We start from the raw sequence: 27,500 nt of genomic DNA on the forward strand, positions 1-27,500 counted from the left end.
CTCAACATGATCGATCTCCCCAGCTGCAATATGCCCGTTACCCAGACGAATATCAGAGCTATCACCCATAGGAATGACCTCACAAAACGTTGAGTAAGGATTTAAAAACTGAGGACAATTTGACAAGCAAACTACGTGTACCTTAATATACTATCATTTTACGTCAGCTTGGTAACCACTTTGTGCGTGTATTCCAGGCTGGGACATGCACCACAAAAAAGGCCTGGGTCTAGGCAAATAAAAAAAGCGATACAAAATAGTCGGTCCTTGACTGCCTTGACTGCATGTGGCTTCAGTTAAAGAAATTATAGAAAGGAAGGGAATTGTTGAAATGTTCATCGATGTCCAAAAGTTTTTTGAGTGAGAAATAACTTAAAAGAGGAGTAAGTGAATTCGCAGCAAGAAATGAGACATAAGGGACGGCTGGGAAAAAACCGAACGGGCTTTGAAAAGTTTTCTGTCCGTGGCGACGTGCTTTGTGCTTTTTTAGCCCGCCCTTTCAACAATGTTATATGCGTATCGAGTATTATTAGTTGCGTTCTTATAACAATGTTAGGACGTGTTCTTCTAACAATGTCACATCGTTTAGCCAGGGATTTAACTTAAGTCACTGGCAGCAACAGAAACCTGATAGACGAGAGGGAAGAAGATTGGAGAAAAATGTTTCTAAGAAAAGAGTCAAATCGACTGAGAAAGATAAATGTAGCAAAAGTCGACATTTATCTCCTCAGTTCTCAAAAGATCTTTACAAGCAAGCCATTCATTTCACTGGCAATTCCTGTTTGTAAGACGTGCTTCTTCTTTGTAATCATTAAAACTTGAGCCTCCGTGTAAAGCATGGAAGGTGACGGCAAAGGTGAAGGGTGCCCCTGTGAGAAAAAAAAATCACTTCCTTTTTTCCTTCGGATTTTGAAAGTGTGTTTGCTTAACACCTGACTGGCAAAATTGTAAAGATTTGACTTTCATCCAAAGGCCGTTTACTTCGAGTGCAAGTTTTGGATTTCACAGTCCGCCGTTACTCACGTTCGAAACTGACCGAGTGGACCTCAGTGGGTTGGATCCAGGCGAAAATGACGTCAAAGGCTCACTAACTTAAAATTTCAGCCTGCGAATGCAGCTTATTCTTCTTCTTCTTCCAGAAGAATGCGTGTACCTTGCGTAGCAAGCGTACCAGTGGGGAAAGCATGCAAGATTTTCGATGTTTTGGCCCCGCGAACTTCGCCTTGAAGAAAAGAAGAAGAAGAAGAAGAAGAAGAAGAAGAAGAAGAAGAAGAAGAAGAAGAAGAACTAAGCACTAAGAACACGGACTGTGGCCACTTCCAGCTTTTGCGCAGTCGTAGTGAAGGTCCATGTTTGCGACCGTTGACACCCACTGTCGCGACACATAGACGTGCATAGAGGAACCGGAAGTCCGTGATTTGTGAACTTCCTGTCTTGGAAGTGACCAGAGTCCGTGTTCTTGGTGCTGACCAAAAGAAAAGCGGACTCTGGGGACAAGATTGCGGAGTACTTAGCCATAACTTGTAATAAGGACTTCAAAACGCGGTTTAAGGTTTTTTTTGTTAAAAGGGGTACTGCTGAACAGTATCTTCATCATCATCATTTTACTTGGTAATGCAGGTTACAAATGGGCAGCCAGTAAGGTTGATGTCGACCTGCAAATCACTAAAATAACGAAGCAAAAATCCAGGGGTTTTTTTCAACACAGAATCACGTTTTTTATTGTGGTACTTACAAACGAACAATCAATTTAACAAGTAATTTTCTCTTGGTGAAAGATTGCTCTTCTATGTACAAATTTACAATCGATTACTTTACAAATAGTTAATCGTTCACGTTTGAACAGTTCAAATGAATAACAACCAATGCCACTAAAGTAAGCAAAATTTGTAACCGCTAAATGGCGGACGAACAGCATTTGTACCATTTCACAAATACTTACAGTACGAGTTCATGGATTGGACCTTTCGATAAGCGAGGGCGACGTCCGCAACGAAAACCTCATTTCGAATTCAACTTTTACATTTTCAAACTTTTCTGTAATTGTCCTGATTCTTTTAACAAGACCTACGAGTTACCCGAACTATCCAAGAACCGACGGAAGTCAGTGGGAGAAGAAGTGCTCAAGCAATGAAAGAAGCTGATTTAAGGCCGAAGATGTAAACTCAAGTCTTCAACGGAACGGGAGATTTGGTCATTTTGCTTTGCACATGTGCAGATAAACGCAAGTGCAACATTATTGTTCAATTGCGTTACAATTGGAATTGCTACCGCAGATCGGAAGACTCAAACAGACAATCAATGAGGCACGAAGAAAAAACAATGAAGGAGAAAGACTATTGAGATTACGCACGCGCCTTTTTTGAGACGCGTACGGCAACCGGAAATAAGCATTTTTTTCCTTTTGACTTGTTTTCACACAACCAAATATATATTTCTAAGTATCTTCTCTCCATTAGAGATTATTAGTTTAAAAATCTTGGAGACACTACTGCCCTGGAATGCGCCTGAAATGTTTACTTCCGGTTGCCGTCCGCGCGTCAAAAACTTTGCGTGCTTAAGCTCCCTTAGCTCCGATATTGTCTCAGCTGAGATTTTCGATGTCATGTTATTATTACTATTTTTACTATTGAGTGATAGATACAAGATGTGATCTGCATAGGTATTTCAAATGGAGAGCCGTTTACAATTTCGCTATTCTGGGTCTATCGCTAGATAAAAGAGACTCCGTCAGCCAATCAGGTTGCGGAATCGTCAGTGGGTGCCGTTAATGATGAAATCATCGTACTGAAAAGAAATAGATAACAAAGTGTTTCATCTCATAGCTATTTTAAAGCGCAGCTGTATTGCTTGTCGCATTCTTTACAAAAAGAACTTGTTCTAAGTATTACCTGATGAAAATGATGAAACCGCAAAAAAGCTTTGGCCCTGAATTTCTGTTAGCAAGGTGATCAAGCAGCTATACTTTTTAACGTTTATGTTGCGAGATGCGAGTTCAGTTAACGTTGTCCACGGCTCACTAGGATTAAAAAACAAAACAAAACAAAAAACGGAATAATGTGGTTTTGTCCGAGAGAAAACTGATTTCATTGAAGATAACTATGCTAACTTCTAACTGTGTTAACTTCCATGGAAATATTTTCGAACGGAAGAGTTTTTTCTTGGGAAAAAAAAGACTTAGTTGAAGTTGTTCAACAAATTCTTGGACTGAAGTCAATTGTGGTAGGAAAGGATGTCAAGGGTTTTTTTCACAAGGTATTGTCTAATTCGTCTTCCTCGGTTATTGACTCCATATCTGAATGTTCCCTGTCGTTTGAAGAAACTTGTTTATAGGCGTTCATGATTGCTTCATGTTCTTGTTTTACCGCTGCGTTATGTTCTTGAGCCCGCTGTCTCAGGGACGCGATACTGTGTGATCTCAGATCGTCCCCGTTTTCACTGGGATCCTCCACTTTCATTTTTTCGTCAACAATCTTGGCTTTCTTGTGCATGCCCAGTAACCAAGGAGCTGAGCTGGATGTCAAATGAGGGGGAAGCGGTAACGAATGTCGTACCATTGCTCCATACAGACCGTACTCCGCCATGATAGAACTGTGACCCCAACATTTTTCTTTCTTTCGCCACTTTGCTCGGCGGTTTTGAAACCAAACCTTGGATAGGAAAAGAACCTTAAGCTGTGACATAAAATTCCGTAAAGAATATTACAACAAAGAGACAAAGTGTAATGCTACGAAAATCTATTTGAAAAGCCACTATCTAGTCATTCAATCCTAGAGTGCACCTGTTGACATGGCCTGAACGAAATGACACCACTTTCATGGTCGTTCCCAGGTCTCTACACCTTAAGGTAGACTTAAGATCAATTCGGTATAAAGGCACGGTTACCCTAGGCGCACACTTCATCTTTTCCAGATCCTTCCTTCTCCCCACAAGGAATAGAAAACTGGAAACGAGATATTTTATCTATCTACGCTCAACCCATCCCCTACATATGAAATGACGATTATGGACAATTCCCAATTTTCTCTAAATAGACCGTATTCACGATCGCAGCCATGTTGGATTTGCTATTATCATGCAAATTAGCTACACACTTCTGAGGGGGCAAACAACACAAATTCGAGAGGTTATAACGAACATCTTAGCCACACAAATTATTTGTTTCACGTTCATTGAATGTTTCTCACCTAAGTAATAAGATAGAATGATTACACAGGTTACTTCGACGGTTTTTAGTGAAAAATGAGTAGCTAAAGAAGTAGAAAGTCAAACTGTCAAAGGCAATCCAAAGATATAAAATTATTATAAAAGGTACTTAATTCTAAATACTAAAATGGACTTTTAGCAATGTTATTCCAATATTTCGACAACCCGATTTTCCGCAATTTGCCTTTTTTCCAATGTTTGCCCCCCAGCATAACACATGGCTAATTTGCATGACAATTTGAAAACCAACATGGCGGCTATCGTGAATAAGGCCTATTGACTGTTATCGGCGCTTGATAGGGATTATGGGAAATGACTATCTATTTTTAAAATCTGAACCGCAATGCCTGAACTCGCAGGACTCGAACCTGGGAATATTCGATTAATAACCCCTTCACTTAAACACTAGACTACCAATATGCCAATTCTTTTTTTCCGAATGCCGCTGTAAACGTGTATTATCACCCGCTAAGAAACAAGTTCAAACAGGAGAAAATGTCGGTTACCAAACCTCAAGAGAAAGCTAACCGTTTTAAAAAAGCACTAGACTAAACCACTATTCAGCAATGATTTTATACTAGACTAAATACTAATTAGTGTTGGTAAATAGTCGGTACAATTGTCAGCCAGTTGATCTTTTTGGGATAAAAACAGTTCCTTCAAAGTGGGTGCTCCGGGTTCAAACCCTGTCCAAGACCGCCACTAAATTAGGAATTGTCGAAAATCGTCATTTCAAAGGTAAAAGTTGGGGAGTCTGGACAGGACGAGGAGGGAACAACCGACTTCACTTCCGTCTCTCTTCCGCAGTCTTTGTTTTCATGAAGTGAAACACTCAGACTCACTTTGAAAAATAGATCGGATGTGGCCTATTGATAATGTTTTTTTCTTTTTTTTGGCAAACGAACTCACTTGTTTCAATATGGTCGTTGATCACCTTGTAATGGCATAACATGTCAAGTATAAAATCCTGCTCGACCGAAGGCGCGAGAGAAATGGAAAGAGAGTCCATGGGTTTTGAGGTCCCCAATAAAACTGCCAGCTTTGTTAATGTTAGAAAATGAGTTTGTATTCTAACATTCTCTCAGGTGGATTGAAATTTAGAACAACTTTATAGCGATTGGTGATAAAGAAAGGCGACCCTAAGGTTATTTTTAATATAACGGATGGGAAAGAATAAAAGGAAAACAATTGTTACGTCAAGAACGGACACAAAAAACAAGACTTCCCGCTTCTTGGCAGAAGAATCAAATCTTCAGACCTTATCAAAAGCTGTGGAGCATTTGATCAAAGGTAATCCGACCGTTCGTTGATAACTCCTCAAAGAAATCAAACGAACTGCTGTAATGAATTTTCAGAGTGGATATATTAACTTCCTTTATCTCAACGTCGGCTTGTTTCAAAGTTACTTTCCTGAAATTTCTATTTCGTTTTATCTTTTAAAATCTCGAACTTGCTTCAGTTTCAATCTTTTTATCTCTGCCGGCCCGTTCCATAACAGGAATTCTACGCGTTATTAAAAAAAAAAACACTGTTTGCTCTGCACTTTCAGTAATTAATTTCTGCTTTTGACGAGTTAACAGTAGAGGTATCAGGAATCTATTGCCCTTTAAAACGCTCCTTTGTTAGAAAATATTTTCTTCATAAACGAACGTAGAGTAGTTAAATAAGGCTCACAAGCCGAGTTCTTTGAACTTATTCCTCAGCAAAGAAAGAGACAAACGATTAACAATTATCAGACGAGTATTGTATTTCGCGGATGCACAAAAGAACATAAAAGAAGGAACATTAAAAATTGCATCTTTACCGCTTAATTTAGGCTATCGTTCACCACTGTCGTGATCTTTTCTTTAATTTTGATGACAGCGTATGCCCGGCATAAGCATGCAGTTATTATCAAATTGGCCATTTACGCAGAAGACCTCTTTCATTTACCATGAATTACCTTGATTACTATAAGGTAAAGAAAGACTTCTGCCCCTTCGTCAGAAGATCAGAACTATTAATTTACATATATAGGTCGCCATGCTATGGTCTTAGAAACTCTTATGACTTCTTCATCCCACGTATATAGAATACATTGCCTAAAGTACATATAGGAAAGTTAGGCACCGCGATATTGTCTAAATTGAAAAAGTTGAATCATTTATTGCTTTCAAAAAGCGACGAGCACCTATGTTTTGGTTAACGGATCGAAGAACATGTGTCGGGATGATCTTGTAACTTTATAATATATTTCATAACCATGCCGTTTTAGAGGAAAGATCGATAATGAACAAAAAAACAAAACAAAAAAAACCAACATTTTTTTCCCTGACCATTGTATTGTGTACACTTGTATTGAGTGTTCTTTAATATTTATTTTCGAACCATCGTGTTATATATTGAGTGAACGAGCTCAAAACTAAACCGGCATACGTGTTCTTATCGGCCGCTGTTGTCAATTTCGGATTTCGGCCTGCGAGTTGAGCAGTTTGTTTTTTGTTTTGTAACCATTGAGTTGTGAACAATTCAATTTAATTTTCAAAGGAAATATGTTGCCTGCAAGGTACACAATCCAACGATCAATTTGACTTGGGCTGTATCTTGCAAAATAAAAATTCTACACGTGAAACAACTTTCATGTGCGAGAGACTTTGATTCCCCTTTACTTGTTTCACACTGAAAAGTCTGAAAACGCTTTGGCGATTTTTTACATGGCACTGATTTTATTCAACTTAATTATTATATATTCCTGTTAAAATTACGGCCGTTCAAAAATTAAAGCAGTACTTTCCATATTATTGCAAAACACGTTGACATCTACCTTGTTGTTGGAGATACAAAGTGTGCACTTTCTATTATTGTATTATTGCTGACTAGATAAGTTGAGTTGCAGTACTTTCGAATTAAAATTTACAACAACTGTTGGGTATTTTGGAACTCTGATACAAATCTGCAAACTATATCTTATATTGACTGTTTCGTTGGCACTTCGCGATAGCTATTACTAGTAATTAAGTTCCCTTCCGCTTTGACCGGCGGCATGAAAAGGCCAAACTGTGAAAGGGAAGTTCCTATCTAGAGGATAACATTGTCCTCTATGGGTGCAATAAATTTTTGTTGTGGGTTGTTGTTGTTGGAAGAAAAAACTGGTTATTATAAATAAATTTTAAAAAAAACACCAAATGTGCTCCTAAGCGATTTTAGCAACGCCATGCACGAAGCTCACCTCTACCCCCCCCCCCCCCACCCCACAAAAAAAATTGTTATAAGCGCGCGGTATTTTAAAAACCTCTAAGCCATTCTCTGCAAGCAAAACACTGACTAACATAAAGGTCTTGACAACAACACGAGGTTACAAAATACAATGTTCCATTCCTCATATCGACATCAAGAAACAGTTCACTATGCTCTACCAAGGACCAAAAATCTGGAATGCTTTGCCACTTTCAGTTACATCTCTTTCCAGTTTATCTTCCTTTAAAGGACAGTTTGTTTATTTCATTAATCATTAAATACTACTCAAGACAAAAAGCAAATAACATAAACTCCGAAGCCATCAAAATAGTAGTTTGGATTTTTCATTTCGTTTTCTACGCTCACCTTTCTGCTCTAATTGATTTTTTATTCACGTCTCACCAAGGAGACCTCTCTGTATAAGCCTTACAGTTTTTTAGAGGTCTCCACGCCAGTAACTGTATGTTTTGAAGTTTACACTATTTAGTATTGTGGCAAATAAAAAAAAAAAAAAGATAGAAGAATGATCCTACCAAGCCAATTGGTTACTCCCCAACAATATACGACACAAAGAAGATAAATAATCGATGAAGTAGTTATGAACAAGACGCCATTTTTGAAGCGACTTTTTTGGCGTTGCTGTCCTCATTGCAAAGCTGTTATCTTTACGACGACGAGTTACTCGAACTGAAACAGCATGCAATTATTTTGAAACGATGCATTACTCTCCAGAAAATGCATTATTTTTATTGGAAACGAACGCTTAATGAACTCATGGTCGAAGCAATTACTCAGTTATCTTTGGGAGAAATTTTATCATGACAGTTTAAAACTAAATGTTAGTCCGTGTTTTTATTCCAAAGGTTCGATTTCTGGAACGAAAAGTGCTAGCAAGCCGTGATTTTCGATAGGAGTCGTTTGACGCCCGGTTTCATTCCTGCCCACTCACTTTTGACTTTAATTCCACTTTGTGAGTTGGTTCGAAAGTATGTGTGCCTTTCTACCAAAGGCAAAAAGGTCCTCTATCAGTAGTTATCATGCTTTTACACGAGCAGAAAGATTTGGCAGTTACCTATGACCTCCCTAAAACATTTTTAATAATTAGGCTGAATTCGAGCAGCGAAGTCTCAACATGATTTTCCACGATTTGCGCACCTCAAGCTGTTTTTCACAATAGGCGCTTTACGTCCAATGACTTCAAATAACTTTGGCAATGTTATGGTGAAGCTACACTTTTAAGCTTAATTAAGGATTTTTGAGACCGTTCAGTAATTAAACATTAATGGGCCTAACGCAATGGTCAACCACCCTCAACTTGTCAAAATGGGTTATTTTAACAAAAAAGTCGCTTTTACTGTAATTGCAAATCTTACGCAACACGCCCTTTTAGCTCTTCCGTCTTCCTTCAGTGCTGCGATCTTCATTTTTCGGCCCATCGGCGTTAACTTTCCCATTTCTTCATATTGCGTGCCATTCCATATTCATTTTAATGGTGGGAGACAATTGATAAGAAAGTTTTCTGACAAGTTGAGAGTCATGGCTCAGCGGGAAGCATACTGTTCAGTCTTTGTAGAGTTGGAGAGTGGTAAACTTGAAGCTCGGTCATTTCGACTGCTTCGCTCTATGCGTGAAGGCGCGTTCAAACATATCAAAAAAAACCTTTTAGTTTCTTTCATTCAAAAAGTCGTAACTTTCTTCAAATTTTAACACAAGAAAATGCTGTCGTCGTCTTTGCTTTCTGATTCTATAATAATTGAAGGGTTTATTTTTCCATTTGAAATGGTTACTCTACATTTTACGTGACTGAGGCCCAATTAAGCTTAAATAAATGTTTTATACTAATTAATAAATGTTATGATTTAAGAAAGCGTATGTTTAGAATACTACTACTGCAATAGAGAAATGTAACGCGTGGCATTACGTTCACTTTTAACCTAGTGAATATACATACTCATGATGAAGGAGATCTGGCCAAACCAAAAATGCACAAATTCACGCCCATTTCAACAGCAGTAATTTTTGGCATCGTTAGCGTGTGAAATGGAGACGTAGTTTGACTTGGACAGCGAAAAAGGGCCTCAAATACAACTGATTTTTTCAAATATGTGAAAGTTTGTCAGCACAAATTGGTGGCTATTTAGCCGTCCGACTTGTCTAGCTAAAAAGTGAAGGTTAGCGTCGCTGAAGCACAAAAGACTTCATTTCTGCCATCATGACAAACTTTGCAACACAATAGTTGTTTTAGAAATCTTTTTATAAGTCCGGCGATATGAGAGCTGGTTTTTTTTTTCTTTCAGTAAAACTTTTCCTCCTTTTTAGGTCGATCCCTATCTCGTCGGAGGTCAATTCAAACTAGCTGGACGAAAATAAACACAAGTTATGCATATAAACAATAACGACATCTTTTCAATATTTTCTATGAAAAAGTGGCCACCGCCTTTTTTGAAATTAGCTTTTCAGAGCTGTCTCTGGAGAAGGCTGACGCTGAGCTGAAACAACTATGAATACTTATGGTAAACTGGGAATCTTTTATAATAAAAGAGCACATTTGCCAACATTTTATGCAATCAAAATCATACTCATTTAGTTTCATTAAAAAAATCGTGTTTAAACTGTACATTAATTTCTTCTTGACATTGCAATTTCTTTACTGCTTCACGTTGAAAGGTAGCGAGAAGTTGTTTAAAATTTACCCTTCTTGTTAAAAGAAAACGGGTTTAGTTGTATGTTTGGGTAATTTAAGGTAAAGTTCCTGGAGGGCTAAACAATGCGAAACGTTTCGTCAGATTGCATCTCTAATTTATTGATAGAAGCACAAATTCAGGTTCAAGACTACAAAATTGGCTTGTTTTCAAAAGGGTTAGCGGAGAGTTGAAAAAGGCTAATCAATAGCAAACTTGAAGTAACCTTGACTGTATTATTGATTATTAACTCGTTTGAATGGATAGCAAGTAAGACAGCGGCGTACTAAAACGAAGTTTCATTTTCATACGTGGGATCTGAACATAAAAGTTAAATGAGTTATTCTGTTCGGAAGATTTTAGTTTGGATTACCGTGAACTTTAAAACATCGAAGCAGCACTGAGGTACCAACTTAAATTTTAATTAAAGAAAAATTCCAACCTTTATAAAATGGCGACGAAGATTAATTAACGGGTCATCCATATAAACGGAAAAAGAGATTTTTCAATGACCTTGCATACTTAGGAGGTTGCTAGCGATGAAAAGTTATTTTCTAGTTACTCTGCACTCGAAAATACATCCATCCACGATGAAAACAGAATAGAAATATCAATCGCTAGCTTTGCCAACTGATCGCTGGACAGAAAGTTTAAAATTACAGATCCAAACATGGCGACAGCTGAATCAAGCGATTAATAGTCATCGCGTTAAGCCATCTCAGTGGGACAACACAGTTTGAATCTTACAAGAAACGTTAATAACTTGGTTGTTGTCGATGCGAATTAAGCTTGTTTTCGTGAAAAAGAATCTTTCACCTTTTGTAAGTCTGTTTACTTTTCATACGCTGTGAAAGTTCTATTTCCCTTTCCCTTAAAACGAATTGTAACAGCACTAAAAGAAACAAGGTGATTAAAAATAACAAATTACAGCTAACCAACACTCAATATTTTTTTGCTGAGAATGGAGGGGATTTCGAGGCGAAACCTAACTCGGTAATTATTATTGTTTGTCGAGCCACATTGAAATGCAGGGTTTTTCCGGCAACATTTTATCATTCGTTTAAAATAATTAGAAGTACTTGCACCAAGCTGTCCTTGTCATTTTTTCTTTCGATTAATTCTCGATAAATCGATAACCAGAAGAACAAAAATAAATGAAATATTCCATAGAGAATAACCAGAGCGAGTTTTCACAAAAACACAACTATTTTCGATCGAGTTGCAATTTAACCACATTCCGTGCGGTTTTGCTTCACAAGTGGTGAACGCTTAGAAAAATTTTTAAACCTGTTTTGTCAGAGAAATTCTTACAGAAGGCTATTTTTTCAAACTGTGACAGATGCAAAACCCGCCTGTAAATCTCAAAGCTTAAGGAACGTCAACAAAAGAGAGACAAGTTGGTTCGCACCCTTTTCCAAACGTCATTAGCATTGTGTATATTTCCTGTTAGTCCATATTACACCGATTGGCATGTTATCTAGCTGTATTTCCGCAGTCGTATATTTGTACGACGTAGTATATTTACGCAATAATAAAACTTTAAGAGCGCTAAATCAACTTGATGTCTGAGCCGAAAGGGCTGTTAAATTCTCATTTAGAAAGCAATTAGAGATGACCAAATTGCAAAAATCGACGCAAACGAAAAAAATCCGTCTTGAAAAGTGGATAATAAACTGCAAGTGAAGAACCGTCTTTTAATTAAGTTTTTATTATACCGACCGATGTCCTCCTCTTTTAACGTTGCTTCCGATGCAATTTCTTCTAAATATAAGTTCTTTGAAATGTCTGAAACCAGCATTCAAGCATATTTTCCGATCTTCTACAAAGGCAAATATACAGAGAGATGATTTTGGGGCCAAAGGCGTGCCAATTCTGATGTCCGCGTTTGAAAAGAAAAAAGCAAACTGGGATTCTCGTATTTGTATTTTTTAATTTCCCCCAAGTGTGGACTTAAGATAAGATTCCAGATTAAAAGACTATCTTGACACCAGTTTTGATTTCGATGCTAATCCCGCAAAAAGAGAGAATTATTGAAAAGCGCGCATGTTGTCAGCTCGGAGCCACCTGCTTCGCTCTAAATCTGGTAGGTGTATAATTGCGGTAATTAGAGGGAGTTCATAACTTTAATGAACACTAATGAATGCCAATTGCCACCAATTTTTTTCTCGAGCTTTCACAAATCGTAATCAAAAAAACAAATTCATCTTTCTCACTGAAGTAGATTCGTACGTATCGTAGATTGTGCCGCTGTGTAATAGCAGCAGAGCACGCAGAGTCAGTGAAAAAAAAAATTTTCCTGCCGAGACAGGTGGTTTTCTGATGGAGCTAAAATTGCCTAATTAAAACTCTAAAAGTAAAAGGAGGTTTTAAACTCGATTTCTTTAAAACTAGCAGTGTGCACAAACCAAAGGATGTTAATGAAAGGGGAAAATGTTGATTTACCTGAATTCTGTCCTCTGGTAACTCTATCTTCACTGAGAGAGTTTCCCTAGCGTAAACGTCCGGGTAATGGCTGTCTTTAAAGGCTTTCTCTAATTCTTCCAGTTGGTAATTTGTAAAGATTGTCCGATGTCTCCTTTTTTTGGGAGCATTCTTGCTTGCCGTGTGTTTCAACACGGTTTTTAGGTGAAGGGGTTTCTTGATTTTATCTTCTTCCAACTTGACATCTATAAATGATATTTTTGTGGATTCAGAGTTCGCTTACTTTTCAGTTATTTCTTCGAAAATAACGGATTTTTTACGAGGGACCTAGTGGTGAAATATGACATTTTCGGATAAATATGTACAAAAGACAGCAGTGTTATCAATAATAGAGAATACATGAAATGAATATTTTTTACAGCATACAGTACATCAAGTTAAAAAAAATGAACGCAAATGGCGAAATGAGTTTCTTGAATTTAGAAGATCTTCTTTCTAATCTCGCCGTCAGTCTCACTTCTCGCCTTTCGTTCGAAGGTCATTGAACTGCAATCGATTGTTTGACGAAAAACCTAAAAAGTTTCTTTTTGGGAACGTTAAAATTCGGCGATGAGGTCGTGCAACTAATAGCGACTGCCGTATAGTGCAATCGTATGCCGGATGGCTGTCGAATAGGATTACTTGGCCCTTGATGAGAAAGATAACAGTGTAAAATCCTCTTTAGGGAAATTTCGAGGTGATTTTTATAATGTAAACCACGAAGCTTGAAATGAACACTAGCTATTAATTAAAGCATAATAAAACCATTTGTACTCTAAAGTGACAGCGGAGACGGTATTGAAATATCAAGCAAAAAAGACGACTCTTCAATTTTCCAAATCGCAGTTACAAACGAAACCCGATATGCGCATAACGAAGTAAGATTATTTAGATGTGCTAACCTGGTATAATGGTTTCGTTTCCGTCTGACCTCGGGTTCTCTAATCGCGCGACAACTGGTCCAAAGCACTCCACCAGAGCTGTGTGTTCTTGACAGCTTGATTTTGGCTTGGAGTTTTTGTCACCGAGACCAAGGATGTCTTGGATTGCAAAGGAGTGGATCGGCGAGGAGCGTTTCACAGGGGGGAATCCCTCAGAGTGAGACACCGCGAAACAAATTTGTAGCTCTCGGCTCATGTTATAGTCGGACCGCGAAAGATCACCTCACTCTTGCCGCGTTGTGACGTCTAACGCTTCACAGTTGATATGATATTTACACTGTACGCGCGCCACCTAATATGCCTGGATAGCTTTAATATTTTTCTAATCACCTTTATCTTCATTTTCTAATAATTAGCTATTGTCTTTAAAAGAGAAATAATGCAAAGGAAATTGAACAATCAATTCTGCCCTGCCAATCAAACGACTGGACATCCACATGACATGCTGTCTTTATATTATTAGCTATATTACTAAGGAAACGGATTTCACTTAAGTAACGTATTTGCAAAGATTTTCCTCAGACGCGCATCAAAAAAAATTTCCTCTGCCTTCAAATTCAAACTCTTTTGGTTGTCCTAAATTTCTGTCTCCTGATTTTTTCCCGAAGTCTCCGGCTTTTGCCTGAAGCTATCATATTCACACTTAATTAGTGAGTAAAGCTTTCGAGAGAGTTTTCAAGTAAACATTCAAACACAACGGCACCGTTGTTTTACAACCTCGTCTTTCAAAAGAGAAAAAATCAACTGGCAACTATCAAAGATTTGTGTAACGTAATACAGAGTGGAAAGTAAGGCCTGAAAGAAGTATGATATAACCCTTTCGATGAGGTTACCTAACCCGCAAGCCAGCTGATCATCACAGAATTCATATTGTATTCCCTGTTAGTATTAACATATTTCAGCCAAGAAACAGTTGCTTATTTCACAATCAAGAACGATATTGGACAGCGCAATCATAATCTTCCCTGTGGAACTTGTGTCTGTCACAATACTCGGAAGAAACCCCATGAAATGTCAAAATGAAAGAGATCGCGTCAATTGCAAAAAAAAAAAAAAAAAGAAGAGAAATCTGACAAGTTGTCAGTCAATCGTTAATACAATTGGCTGTCGTAAGGAACGGAGAAAACTGATAAAGATCCGCTAAAGGAGAAAGTGAGATATTTCTTAAGTGCAAGGAGAAGGCCATCTTTTCTTTTCTTCAAGGGAATAAATGACCTTCCAAGGAAGATTCCTCTGGCACGTGCCAGTTAGACATTTCGCGATTCCAAACAGAAAAGAAACATTTCTTGAATCATCAACCTTCCAAAACCTTCACTTTTCATTTAAGTTTCAGTAGTGCTCAACACTTTGGTACTTTGAAGAGGTTCTGCGGTGTTAAGACTGTCAAATTGTTATCCTTTTTAACTATTTTTGGAAAACCAATTGATTTCTTAACATAACATACAAGAGATTTTTCGTTGGACAACTAAAAGCGAAATTGGAACACATAAAAAAATACCGATTTCTAAACACCCTAAATGAGTTCAAAATTTACATTTGTTCGCCTGTAGTTTTTTTTCTAATACCTCTTCTACTTCTACGGTCCCTCGGGAAAACGTCTAAAAAAGGCTGTCCAATCATAGTTATATTTACATTTAACGATGTCACCGTTTCCTTTATTTACCGTTTAATTTTTGGGCTCCGAGTCTAGCAACTGGAAATCCCACAATTAACACTGGCATACAAAGACTGAGGGGTAATCAATACTAGCACTTCGAAACTAGTCTAGATTATTCTTTTTGGATTACAGTATGTGAAAAGAGAAGTGAGAATTTCGAAAATAAGCCATCTCCAACGTCTTGGACAACCGCGCTTCCCTAACGCTTTCTTAAAGTTACAGGTAGTAGCACAAGTTCGTAATAGAACACAATACACGCCAAGTCAAGACCCTCATCGAGGAATTCTGTAGGGGACACTTTACCATCCAGACTAGAGACCACGATCTGAATTGAATGAAAAGGATTTAGCCCCGTTGGTACCGATTCAAGGCTTAATATCCCACGTCAGGCACAAGAACTATGCAAACAGTGTTGACTCATAGGATTTTTAATGAACGTTGATTACCATCTGGTGATGACAGAAGACGGCAATTTAGGAAAGCAAGAGACCCCACCAAATACACAAGGGCCTTGAGTTACCCGTGGCCAAAATAATTTCAGAGCATTCAAAAAACGAAATTTGTCTTTGTGTTGATATTTTTAAATATAGGTCTGACTAAAAAAATAGAATGTTAAAAACATTCTATTTTTTAAGTCAGACCCAGATTGTAAATACAAATAAATGAGGAAACAAAGAATTGTATTTTTCGCAAAGTCGTTAAATATAACATTACTAAGAGCATGTACTCAATGAGGTAGTTCATCTTCGTGATGACCTGTTATCAGACAGGCGTATTTGTTCTCGGTTTCGTATCGAGAAAAAAAATTCATTTACGTTCTTAAAAACAGCAACGATTTTAAACAAAGTTTAAAAGAAAATCTTTCCTATGCCAACGCTGAGCAGTACCTTTCCATAAGACCAGTTTTTGGTAACAAAGAAATTCCACACAATACACAAAAATATACGGTACTTACAAATAGCCAAAGAAAAATAAGAGATTTTTTAATGAGTTATTAATTCCGTAACCTTGAACCCGACTTAAATATACAAAATGTTGACCATTTTTGCGCATGATTTAACAATGCTTTTTACTAAAAATTGAAAATGGAAATACTCATTTACTTAAAGAATGGAGATAATTAAAAAAGCTCACACCAAAAGCGGCTAATCACAATAAATAAGTACGTTCTACTCTGATCGCAAAAAACTATTAAATATTTGATGATGAAGAAAACAATTCATTACTCGCTCAGCTTATTTTCAAGACGACGCAAAAAAGATTATGTGTCGACACAGACGACAAGAGTTACGTGCCAGTTGCCAGGTGGAAAATTCGCACACTGCTAAAAATTACAACGTTCTTCAAATTTCGTCCCTTTAGCGTTAATGATTGCCTGGAGAGGTTCGCGGTAAATCTTAAAAGACGCGGGCTTCAGTTCTTTCCAAAGCAAATCCAGATTATCCACAGGAAAATAATCAATTCCCTATTACAATTATAACTGTAGTCGCAATAACAGTCTTTTAAGGCCAATAACCAATCTTTCGCTGTTTGAAGTCACTCTTTCCTGATTTGAAAAACAGAGTCAGTAATTGCCTAATGCGACAAAGCCTTTAGGGTGATCGTTCATCAATCGGGTAATCTTTGATTGAACAGCATTATTGATAGTAACAAAGGATTTCCACTCGAGCGTAACAGCTGCTTTTAAGAGCGATGTGTCTATCGCAGCTCTTCAAGTATACTTAGTTCTTCTCTTAAACCACATAACTTGTCTCAAATCTATTGAACACACATCACTAAATTCAACTATGCCGAATCTCAGACCCCGCTTAATTTCCGGTTTAAACAGCTTTTCAGTATGCGTGTTTTCCCTAGCTTATGGCGAATTTCGTCTTTGTCCTTGCGGGAAACTACAAACACTATAATGGCGAATGCACTATTTTAAAGTACCATGACTCAATGCAAAGCCCCAGTGATTAAAAAAACGAACCAATTAATTGGATCAAAATTACGCTACTATAGAGAGCCAAGGCGTTGACGAACTTGAAGACTTGAAATTAAGTGTTTTTTACCCCCAAGAACAGTTAGGGGCTTTGATTGAGAGGAACCTTTAATTACCGGCAAGGAAAAAGGAAACACTTTTAATATCTAAAAGCGACATGAAAACGCGAGTTAATTAATGGCAGGAACAGAAAAAAAAAAAGGGATTCAAGCTGTAAATAGTTACTTTACCACGTACTTAAATTTACCGCACGACATTAACTCGCGACAAGAGAGAGAGAGACATTCAATTCGACACATAAATAATAATCCCTTTTTTGGGGGTTGTTTTGCTTTTATCGTATCAGGTAGTTGAAGTTCATTAACTAAAATTGCCCAAACAAGTCATCACAGAACGCAGCCGTACGGCGATGATACTAAAAACTAATTGCTGTTTCAAGTCTACAGTTCGAAGTTTATTTTCCGACATCCGGTTGGCATCCTATTACCGCCGGAGCGGGAGATCGCGGGCTCTAACCCCGCCCGGACCAACCAACATCCAGGGTCTTCAAACAAACTGAGGAAAAAGTGTTACCTTTGCAATCACATCTGCGAATGGTTAAGGTCTTACTCAGTGGAGAAGGACTGTCCAGCCTCGTCACCATCCCTTTGTTCGTGAAATTGTGTGACGTAACAAAACTCTACACACCATTTGCAAAGAGTAGGGCCAGTTACAAGAGTCGTGGTCTGTCCATGTAAAGAAAGGTCTACGTTCAATAAACCGTTGGTCGTGTACCACTTCAGTAAATTTCAACTCTCGGCGGAGAAACGCCCTGGGAACGAGGTTGAGCAACCATCGAAAAAAATCACTTGTTCATTCGAATTATTTCAGGTGTTTTCTGCGCGCACGCGCCATCGATCTTGGGAGAATAAATGGAAGGTTCTGGTAGATCTATGAAAGAAAGTTCCTGAGTTTCTTAAGAGGCTTTCAGTCTGACTAGAAATTTATTTAAATGTCCCAATGCTTTTTGCAATCTTGCATTCCGCTCACAGGATGTTCGGTTTTAAGAACATACGCCAACCTGGGCACCTCCGCGGACTAACCTTCCGCAATGCTGGCTACGATGCTGGCCCTTTCGACAGTGAGTGGCGAAGAGTTCGTATCCGCTCGTCAATCGAATTTAGTGTAAGGTCCTACCAATTGAACAGAAAAAAAGCACTTTATAAGAGAAGCATGCACCAGAACGACGATTATACCAAGTTTAACAAGATTAAAAGGTAGAGGGAAAAAGATACAAAGGAAGGTCGGAGCATGTGCGATAAAAATGTTCAATCCGGGAAGTGAAAAGAAAGGGTGTTTGTTAATGAAAGTGTCTCAACAATTTTGCAAAATTGTTGAGACACTTTCATTAACAAACACCTTTTCTAGCTTCCAATGCCCGCCGTATCTAGAATTTAAACCTTTCCCACTTCCTCTCCCCTCTCCCCCTTTCAATGTTGACTTCTTAAGTTTCCAACACTTTTTTGTCTTGCTAGCAACACTGATAAGGGAGGAAGGGGGGCTGCAGTGTGAAAGATAATTAGGAAATTAATAACGCCCCAAGAAGGTGAAGTGTCTCCACTATTTTTGCAACTTGTTGTAGCACCAAAGGCGCTTATAAGGAACTGACGGTACCCCTCCCGACCTTTTTGAAATCCAAAGGACCCTATAAAAGCTTGGAAGGGCTATTTTCAAAAATTCTCCTTGAAATATTCCTAAAACGAGAATCCGCGAAACAGGGGAACGGGGTGGTGAAAGGTTCCCCAGCCCCGGCGCGCTGCTCCACCATCAATGTAAGTTATGTACATAAATGTAAGCTGGTACATTTATTAACGGCGATAAAGGTCAGAAGAAATGCAAATGCGAGTGTTGGGTTAACTCAAAATTATCACTACCTGGAGAAGTGCGTACAAAGCAAGCCACTTACGTGAGGTTGTCGACTCACTTCTCTATACTCTATTTAAAACTTCATATTCTCGAACACGGTAGAATACTTAGCAATGTTTTCATAAATACAAAATTAAAAAAAAAAAAAGTTCCTCATACCTGAGAAGAATCACTTCCTTTTCTTCTTGAATCACTACCATGTCGGGTATTTTGGGTCTTATGTAAAAAAGCAACCCAATTTTTTACCATGAACTTGAAGCGTTCAACTCTGTTTCAGAGCTGGGGTTTTTTGAGTTCAACACTTAATTTCCATATTTAGATCTAACGTAGCTCGTGCATTTTCCCGCGCGCGCAGCTTTGATCTTATTTTTGTCCCTATTTGGGGACAAAAAATCCCCAGCTTTGTTCCAAGGAAAAGAGATGCAAGTTACACGCTTCAAGGTCATGTTCATGCTCTTCTCAAGTGGCAAAGAGTAAGAGCTAACTTAGTGGGGATAGGACCGCTGGGACTTGTGAACTTCACGAAAGTTTCTAAAAGAATCGACGGTTCCTTATTTGGGACAGGGAGTTTACGCAATGACATCGAAGGGACGAAAAACGAAAACGAAAACGAAAACGAAAACTCTTTTCGCCTAATAAATCAGCAAAAACAACAGTTTAGGCGCCCCGCACGAGCAAGAGCGTTTTAACTTCTGGAACAATTTTTGCCGTCCTCGGTTAATTAAACCCCGAGGAAAAAGGACCAAATTTGAAGTCCTGTGGATGGCGTGAGCATATGACGCTGAAATTCAAATTCCCTTTTACGTTTCAATTATGGACTGTTATTATAGATTCGGAACGGCTTCGAAGATATTACCTCGGGATATCATCAATGCGAACCTGTACTCTAGAATGACTTGCCAGTAGAACTCGTCGTCGTCTCTGAGCAAGCACTCTAATTTCCACTTTTAATTTTGACTACTTGCACTGCGCACGCCTATTAAATTCTTCATAGGATGTTTGGCTTCTAATTTAAATTGGTCGGATTGAGGCTGCACAGGCCCAGAATGACGGCCTAATAAACGCCCTTTCTACTTCAAATGATTCATAGCAACCAAATATTAGAACACTATTTTTGAATCAGATGTAGGCTACGAGCTCTGGCTCTCCGGTTTTTGTTGGAGCGTGGCGGCTTACGCGAGCGCCGACGCACATTTCCCTTTCGTAAACGATCGTTGCCATTTCGACGAAAATTATTGTTTTCTGTTATGAGGTTTTTATTTTCAAATAAAGAAAAAAAAAACAAATTACGCTATTGGATTATCAGCGTACGTCACTTATTGCTTATAAGGGTTTCAGTAGATCATTGCCTCTGCTGACCTTTTTCAGATCTACTCCAAAATTCTGCTTAACCAAAAACTTACGTTTTGTTTGAAGTACTCTGGTGACATTCCTTCAAGATATAAAACTCTTTCTTCTAGATCCGCGAGTCTTGTGTACACATCACGCGGCACAGGCCTACCTAGAATCAAGTAGAAAGAGATACGATAATCGACAAAGTCGTCGAGAAAAAGTCTTTGTTAAAGACTCTTAAACAACGATGAATGAAGAGGTTTAATTTCTAAAGAAACCGTGGTTCTGCGTCGGTGGGAAAGTCAACCTCGTTCCCAGGGTTTTTCTCCGCCGAGGAGAAGGTGGAGAAAAGCCCTGGGAACGAGGTTGTGGGAAAGTGAAACATAGAAATGGGTTTATCAACTGAGTTGATGTGGTAAGTAGAAACTGTAAAGAAATTCGAAAGCTGACGTTTCGAGCGTTAGCCCTTCGTCAGAGCGAATTCGGAAATTGTGGATTGTTAGCGTTTCATGATGTGAAAGATGGAGATACGGTATTGCCGGGTAGGGATATAGCCACGTGCATAACAATTTCCTCAATTTCGTGGGTAGTGAGGAAACCGATTTCAAAACTGAATCTTTTCGGCATTTTTTTACCTTTTCGTGTTACCCTCGCCCCAATTGTTCGAAGGGTGGATAGCGCTATCCACTGGATAAATCACTATCCACTGGATAACTCAATTGGTTTTGCTAGTGTTTATCCGCTGGATAGTGATTTATCCGGTGGATAGCGTTATCCACCTTTTGAACAACCGAGGCCTGGTGTAAAGGGCGCGCTGATCACCATGTGTTGGCTAGAATTATTAGGAAGGTTGAAGTGTCGAGCGACTGGTTTCGATTCTTCCTTGTCGTTTTTTTCGCACGACTCGCAGATAAGGCAGTCTTCTGGTGGCTGTTTCTCGAAAGTCCCGAAAACGTTTCGGGCCCGAAAAGCCATTTGTGAAACTGCCAACCGCTTCTTTTGGAAAGCCGGTGAAAATTTGACGACTTGAATCCCCTCCGTTCTTGAGATATAAAGGAAATGTGACACACGAAAATGGCCCGTAAAGTTTCGGGACCTTCGAGAAACGGGCCCATGTAGCCTGTTTCTCAAAAGTCCCGAAAGTTTTCGGGCCTATTTCGGGTTCCACAATTCCCTTTATATCTTCGCAACGCCGAGGTTCCAAGCCATTAAACTTCGCAATCCTCTTAGTTTTTCTTGCATTAAAAATTTGTTAAAGGATCAGCTTTTAAAAATAACCAGATTGCAGTTTGACGACTGGCTTTTCGGGCCCGAAAAGTTCTCGGGACTTTCGAGAAACAGGCCCCAGGGGCTGCCATCATTTGCCAGAAAAACGGGTTGTTCCGATTAAAAAACAAACGAAACGGTCTATTTTCTCTGGCACTAGTAATTGTGGACAAATGGTACAGAAATTTCCGGGCATTCCGGTCAAAGCGAGAACAAGGGAATACCTCGAAAGGTATTACCCTTTTTCCGAAAACATTCCACCGGGACGTATACAAAACATGGACCCCAGGTCCATGGACCACCCCTGTGGACCTGGTCCATGGATTACCCCTGTGGACCACCCCTCATTTTGTAAACTCAATATGTTTAACAAGCACAAAAATCTTTAGACGAAAGAGAGAAGTGATCGTGGCACTTATCTGGAAAATTTAAGCAGGAATCCATGACTAGGAGCGAACAACTCCCGTACTAAGCCTGTGTAACAGTATTTCTACAGACCAGGAGCCTGTGTACGATCTATTTTTAGACTACTTTTTCTGCAAAAAGACAAGACAATTGCGGTTTGGTGACGCTATGACGTCAACTTTGTTTCTTGTGATTGGTAATCGGGCTCCTGCAGGAGTCTCATTAGTGGGAAATTCAATCAAAAAATAAATCGATTTAAGCAATAGCCTGTTATATACACTTATACCACCTACTGGTGGCTCCAAAGGGCTTCCTCTATAAACCGCTTTTCAAATATAAGTTCATTACATTCATCCAATTCGTCACCGGAACAAATGAGCCCAACCAGGAGCTTGCCTCTCTCATACACGTTCTTATGAGTCAACCTTTGCCCGTATCGTTCTATTTTTAGAATTCCACGAGTTCCTCGGCTCTGCACACACTGTTTTAAAAGGCCAAGCAGAGTAAAGTCATTGCCTAACGAAGACAAATAAAGCAGTAACACTGTATTTAAATCGTGCAAATTGATGTAAATTTATCATTGAAATGCGAGTCTCCTGCTCAAGGGTTCGTTCTAAAAATAGAAAGATACGGGCAAAGGTTGACTCAAAGATCTACTGCATATGGAGGCTCCTAGTAATGGGCTCCTGGGCCAACAAATTGACCTGCTCCCAACTGAGTGGCTTCAAAGCTCAGTTGGCAGAGCGTTGCACCGGTGTCAGAGAGGTCATGGGTTCGAATCCCGTTGAAGCGACCTGAATTTTTCAGGTGTTTATAATTAGAGACAATTGCCTAAATTGTCCAGATACATGTGAAGATCACCTTCCTCTTTCGTGTAAAGATTTTTGTGGGTGGTCCACAGGGGTAGTCCATGGATCGGATCCGTGAAGGGGTCCATGGACCGGATCCATAGGGGTGGTCCATTGACCTGGGGTCCATGTTTTGTATTCGTCCCTTCCACCGAGATGAACTGTTCCATTTGAATTCTCTCCGGAATTGTCGAAAATTCCATTCAAATGGTAAGCGCTCCTAGTATCAACCGGTTTCTGCTTGAAAATGGTAAACAACCTGTATATCTTTTTGCATAACGTGAATGTTAACACAAGACCAGAAGACCTATTTGGGAGACAAACAGACGAGACCGCGTTCGCATTGCAAAAAGGACTGCAAAAAAGTCTTATTTTATAACGAAAATTCGTTTTAAAATGAGGGTAAAACAACTGCCCAATAATATGTAAAGCACACTTCAAAAAGAACCAAGATTATTAAGAACCTTTTTTCATAAAAAAGCTTATGCCCAAGACGGATCAAACTGCTTGACTGTATAATTTATGCAAAGTAAATTATGCAGAAACAAGCGAAATAACCCACCAATCACAAATTTCTACAGTTTCCTAAGAGGTCCGGCGTGCATTAATATATACGTCACCACGCTTTCGTCGAGTACCGGTGAAATTTGAAGTCTGAAGAATATCACACGAAGAAGAATCCAAACATGTCTGGTCGAGGAAAAGGAGGTAAAGGACTCGGAAAAGGAGGTGCGAAGCGACACCGAAAGATTCTAAGAGACAACATCCAAGGCATCACGAAGCCCGCTATTAGGCGCCTTGCTCGTCGTGGCGGTGTCAAACGAATCTCTGGCTTGATCTACGAAGAAACCAGGGGTGTCCTCAAAGTTTTCCTAGAGAATGTTATCCGTGATGCGGTAACCTACACTGAACATGCCAAGAGGAAGACTGTGACTGCTATGGACGTGGTCTACGCACTTAAGCGGCAAGGCCGTACGTTGTACGGCTTTGGCGGATAGATGCTTGTCTCGTGAACAGTTCAACAACGGCTCTTTTAAGAGCCACCATGTTCAACAAAGTAATAGCCAATAGTTACACATATTCCCCTTGTCTACTCAACACAATTCGTCAAAGTATTTTGTAATGTATTAAATGTCTTTGTAACATGAAAATGATGTGTTGTACGGTAAACTGCACGGGTCGTACTCACGGACCAATAGCATTCGTGGATTTTCGATCCGCATACTAATTGATCCGAATGGCTCGAGGACATAAATATGGCCAAAAGCCTAAATGATTCATATTTTGAACTGTTGATTACCATAAACATCTTCCTATTCAAATATGGCCCCAAAAGTTGCTGGCAAGAAGGGTGAAAAGAGGGCCGGTAAGGCGAAGGCTTCGGGCGAAACGAAATCGAAGAGAAGTAGAAAGCGAAAGGAAAGCTATGCCATTTACATATACAAAGTTCTGAAGCAAGTTCACCCTGATACTGGAATATCGAGTAAAGCCATGGGTATCATGAACTCTTTTGTCAATGACATCTTCGAGCGGATCGCTACTGAAGCATCGAGGTTGGCCCACTACAACAAGAAATCAACCATCAGTTCTCGAGAGATCCAGACCGCCATTAGACTTCTGCTACCTGGTGAACTGGCTAAACACGCTGTCAGCGAAGGAACAAAAGCTGTGACCAAGTACACGAGCAGCAAATAAAATTCATTGAAGGATTAAGAGATGTTTGTCAACACGGAAATCAAGTTCAGTGTGACTTTGCAGGACATGACAAAGTTATTAATATACTCGGTCTTTTTCTGTATTTTGTTAACAACTCTTGAATAGAGGCCAGATTCATCGACTGTTACGTAAATTAAGAAAGTTGTAAAATGCTCAAGTTTAGGTTTTTAAGTTCTCATTGGTTTTAGTCACCGAGTCTCGCTGAGTCCTATACAAAGTCGAATTGTAAGGGAGACGATACCTTTCGTAATTTTATATCGCGTCGCGTGAGAAAGCAAATTAATAAATTGGTTATAATACCTGGTCTGTAGCCGAGGTGTTCTTCGAGGTTTCTTAGACGTTCCTCAACTCCAGGGCAGGATTTTCCCTCCAGGAAAGTCGGGGATAAATATTTATTTGAAATCTCTGGTCTCAATGCATGTGCTTCACTTGTCGTGCTCGTGTCCTCTACCCTAGTAACTAATAAACAGATTTTGGTTTTTAAAGTTCAATGTGCAGAGACTTGTTCCCTGGGGATCACACATCATGGTTTCTAACAGTAATTGCTGTGAGTTCCATTGTTACAATCTTCCTTTGACATCACACTGCTTTGCAATGCATAAGGTCAATATCTCTCACTAGCTCAAGCAAATGAACAAACATGAAATGTTTAAGTGAAAAAGGCTATTGATTTGACTCCTTAAACAAAGACCCTTTGAAATACTTACCTTTGATGTGGCCTTTCTGTCCAAGCCTATGAACGAACACAGCATCTGTTCGTGCACATTGAAATTCTATTTCTTGGAGGGGAAAAAATAACATGATTTAGCAGAAACCAAAGGCACCACCTTGAATCACGCTTTGAATTGCAGTCAACAAACAGAAATGGTGCTAAGCTTTGTTTTGAGTTTGGTTATATTTGCCTATAAGAGGAAAAGAGAAATGTCTTCTAAAATTGTCACTTTACGTTCTATCCTGGAAATGCTAAAACGTTTCTATTTTAAAATACTGCTGCATAGCATTATTGATTTCATGTGTGTTGCATGTACACATGTAAAGTTGAGCCAGTTTCCAGCAATGCTGCTGGCTTTGTGGAAACAAATTCCCTCTAACCCAATAGGTGGTAAATTCATGTACATCATCACTGTCGGTGGACAAAAACAAAAGACCTCATTGGTAAACACTAAATGACTGGTCCCTCCAGAAACAGTTCATTTTGTTTCCAGAGAATCTCAATGTTTCCCTGAGGTGCAGCCAAGGAAAACAAAATGAACTGTTTCCTGTGGGACCAGTCATTAAGGGCCTCTTTACACAAGCCCGGGTTGGACACTGACCTGGGTCAATTCAGCGTTGAACATTACGTTTACATGAGCCCAGGCTGGGTAAGGGTTGGGTCATTCTCGGCTGACCTGGGTCAGTTCCCTTTCGCTGGGTTGAAAGGGCTGGTGACTACTTGTCAGTGAGGAAAATGGCAGACGAACCATGCAATCATCACAATCATCAATTTGTGTTAAAGTGATGTTCAAACAATCCCGGGTCAGATATGCCAGTGTTTACATGAAGAGATTGAAGAAATTTCAACCCTTCTAGCCGGGTCAAGCGGAGTCTTGAGAAGGGTTACCTGGCAAGGGGGGCTGACCCGGTTTGACTACTGTTTTCATGTAAACGCTTATGAACATTTGACTGCAAAACGGTTACCCACTGCAGTGATTCAATCCGGGGTAAAAAGCAACCCGGGCTCGTGTAAACAGGCCCTAAGTGATTTGTTATAAAGCACAAAAAGAAAAGCGTGCAATGGCAACAGTAACGGCGGTCGTTGGTCAATATTCGCGGGTAACAGAGCACTGTTACCCTCTGACGTCACAGATTTTGCACTATTGCCCAGTAAGAGTCTTGGTAGGAAACAGTTTTATTGTTAGATGTCATGTGCCCTCGAAGTAACCAATGAGAGCACGCACTGCTGGGGGAAAAAACTCAGCTATATAACAACTCTTTTTGTTCACATATTAAATTTTGGTAGTCATAATTTTGCGAACTTTCAACCATAAATTCTGTTTTGATTAGCTACTTAACATTTTCCAAAGGAAATGAAGCAAAAACAGCCAGAATGACAAGTAAGTTTAAAGGTACCAACATGAAGAGTTTATCTCACCATTGCTAGTTTCTGTATCAACAACATTACAAAACTCTCTTTTGTTAAGCAGGTCTACCTCCACTCTCTTTCGTTGTATGAATGCTGAAATTCTCCTGTCAATCTATTACAGATTACAAAACAAAACTGAAATAAGTGATCAAAGTGAACCAAACAAGATAAAGAGGGTTTCATATTAATATTTTGTCAAATTATCGTAGCTAAATTCAAAGCAATGGATGACTCACTAGAGCTCTGAAATGTTCAGTCATCAGGTTGTCCACAAAAAAAATTGATTTGAGTTAATTTCGTTAGTGTCCCCAATTAGTGCTCTTCTGCTAAACTCATTGACAGTTAAACAAAGTTGTTATTATTATTATTATTATTATTATTATTATAACACACCTCTGCTTTTCCAGCTTTCACTTGAATGAGTGTTGCATCCACCTCCATGGTACCTTTGTTAGCTATGCATTAAATCAAAACAAGATCTTTTAGAACTTATTTATCTGTTTTCTTACCACTATAGTTGCAACATAATGCACATTCCAAAGAAGTCCTTGTTGATTCACTAATGACTACCGACACAAAATCACCTGATCAATCTGTAGCACAACAACTGACAGCAATGACTGCACACAAAGTTATTACACCATCTCTGATGATATAATGGTCTTAATTAATTTGGAAGTTTCTTCGGGCTATGTATGGGTATGAACGATACAATAATAACACTTTTAACAATTTACAGCTTTCTTTCTTAAAAGTCATGATTA

The 27,500-nt window shown here is 39.0% G+C and overlaps 3 protein-coding genes across 7 annotated transcripts in view; 1 reads left to right on the top strand and 2 right to left on the bottom strand.

Annotated features, from left to right (window-relative positions):
• The window catches only part of LOC138027817 (BTB/POZ domain-containing protein 9-like), an 11,702-nt gene extending 11,507 nt beyond the window's left edge, over positions 1-195 (bottom strand). Inside the window, exon 1 of the mRNA XM_068875435.1 lies at positions 1-195. This exon is cut by the window's left edge and continues 763 nt beyond it. Coding sequence (XP_068731536.1) covers positions 1-69 — 69 coding nt within the window. The 5' untranslated portion in view covers positions 70-195.
• Positions 196-3,108: 2,913 nt separating this feature from the next.
• LOC138027987 (visual system homeobox 2-like) overlaps positions 3,109-27,500 on the bottom strand; it is a 26,019-nt gene continuing 1,627 nt past the window's right edge. Inside the window, exons 4-11 of one of the 5 annotated variants that reach the window (XM_068875621.1) lie at positions 27,130-27,191; positions 26,746-26,848; positions 25,322-25,393; positions 24,915-25,073; positions 20,451-20,548; positions 19,207-19,263; positions 18,225-18,314; positions 3,514-3,650 (exon numbers count right to left, since the gene is read on the bottom strand). In XM_068875621.1, the coding sequence (XP_068731722.1) occupies positions 18,240-18,314; positions 19,207-19,263; positions 20,451-20,548; positions 24,915-25,073; positions 25,322-25,393; positions 26,746-26,848; positions 27,130-27,191 (626 nt within the window). In that variant the 3' untranslated portion in view covers positions 3,514-3,650; positions 18,225-18,239. Of the gene's footprint in view, positions 3,651-12,545; positions 12,770-13,465; positions 13,835-16,106; positions 18,315-19,206; positions 19,264-20,450; positions 20,549-24,914; positions 25,074-25,321; positions 25,394-26,745; positions 26,849-27,129; positions 27,192-27,500 lie in introns of those variants that run through there. The other 4 variants (XM_068875622.1, XM_068875620.1, XM_068875624.1 and 1 more) reach the window with 4 other exon arrangements.
• On the top strand, positions 23,570-24,924 carry LOC138027989 (histone H2B-like). The gene is made up of 2 exons (XM_068875626.1): positions 23,570-23,679; positions 24,308-24,924. The coding sequence occupies exons 1-2, from the start codon at positions 23,585-23,587 to the stop codon at positions 24,591-24,593; spliced, it is 381 nt and encodes a 126-aa protein (XP_068731727.1). The 5' UTR covers positions 23,570-23,584; the 3' UTR covers positions 24,594-24,924.

This window comes from Montipora capricornis, chromosome 12 (assembly GCF_036669925.1).
Source record: "Montipora capricornis isolate CH-2021 chromosome 12, ASM3666992v2, whole genome shotgun sequence".
NCBI lineage: Eukaryota > Metazoa > Cnidaria > Anthozoa > Scleractinia > Acroporidae > Montipora > Montipora capricornis.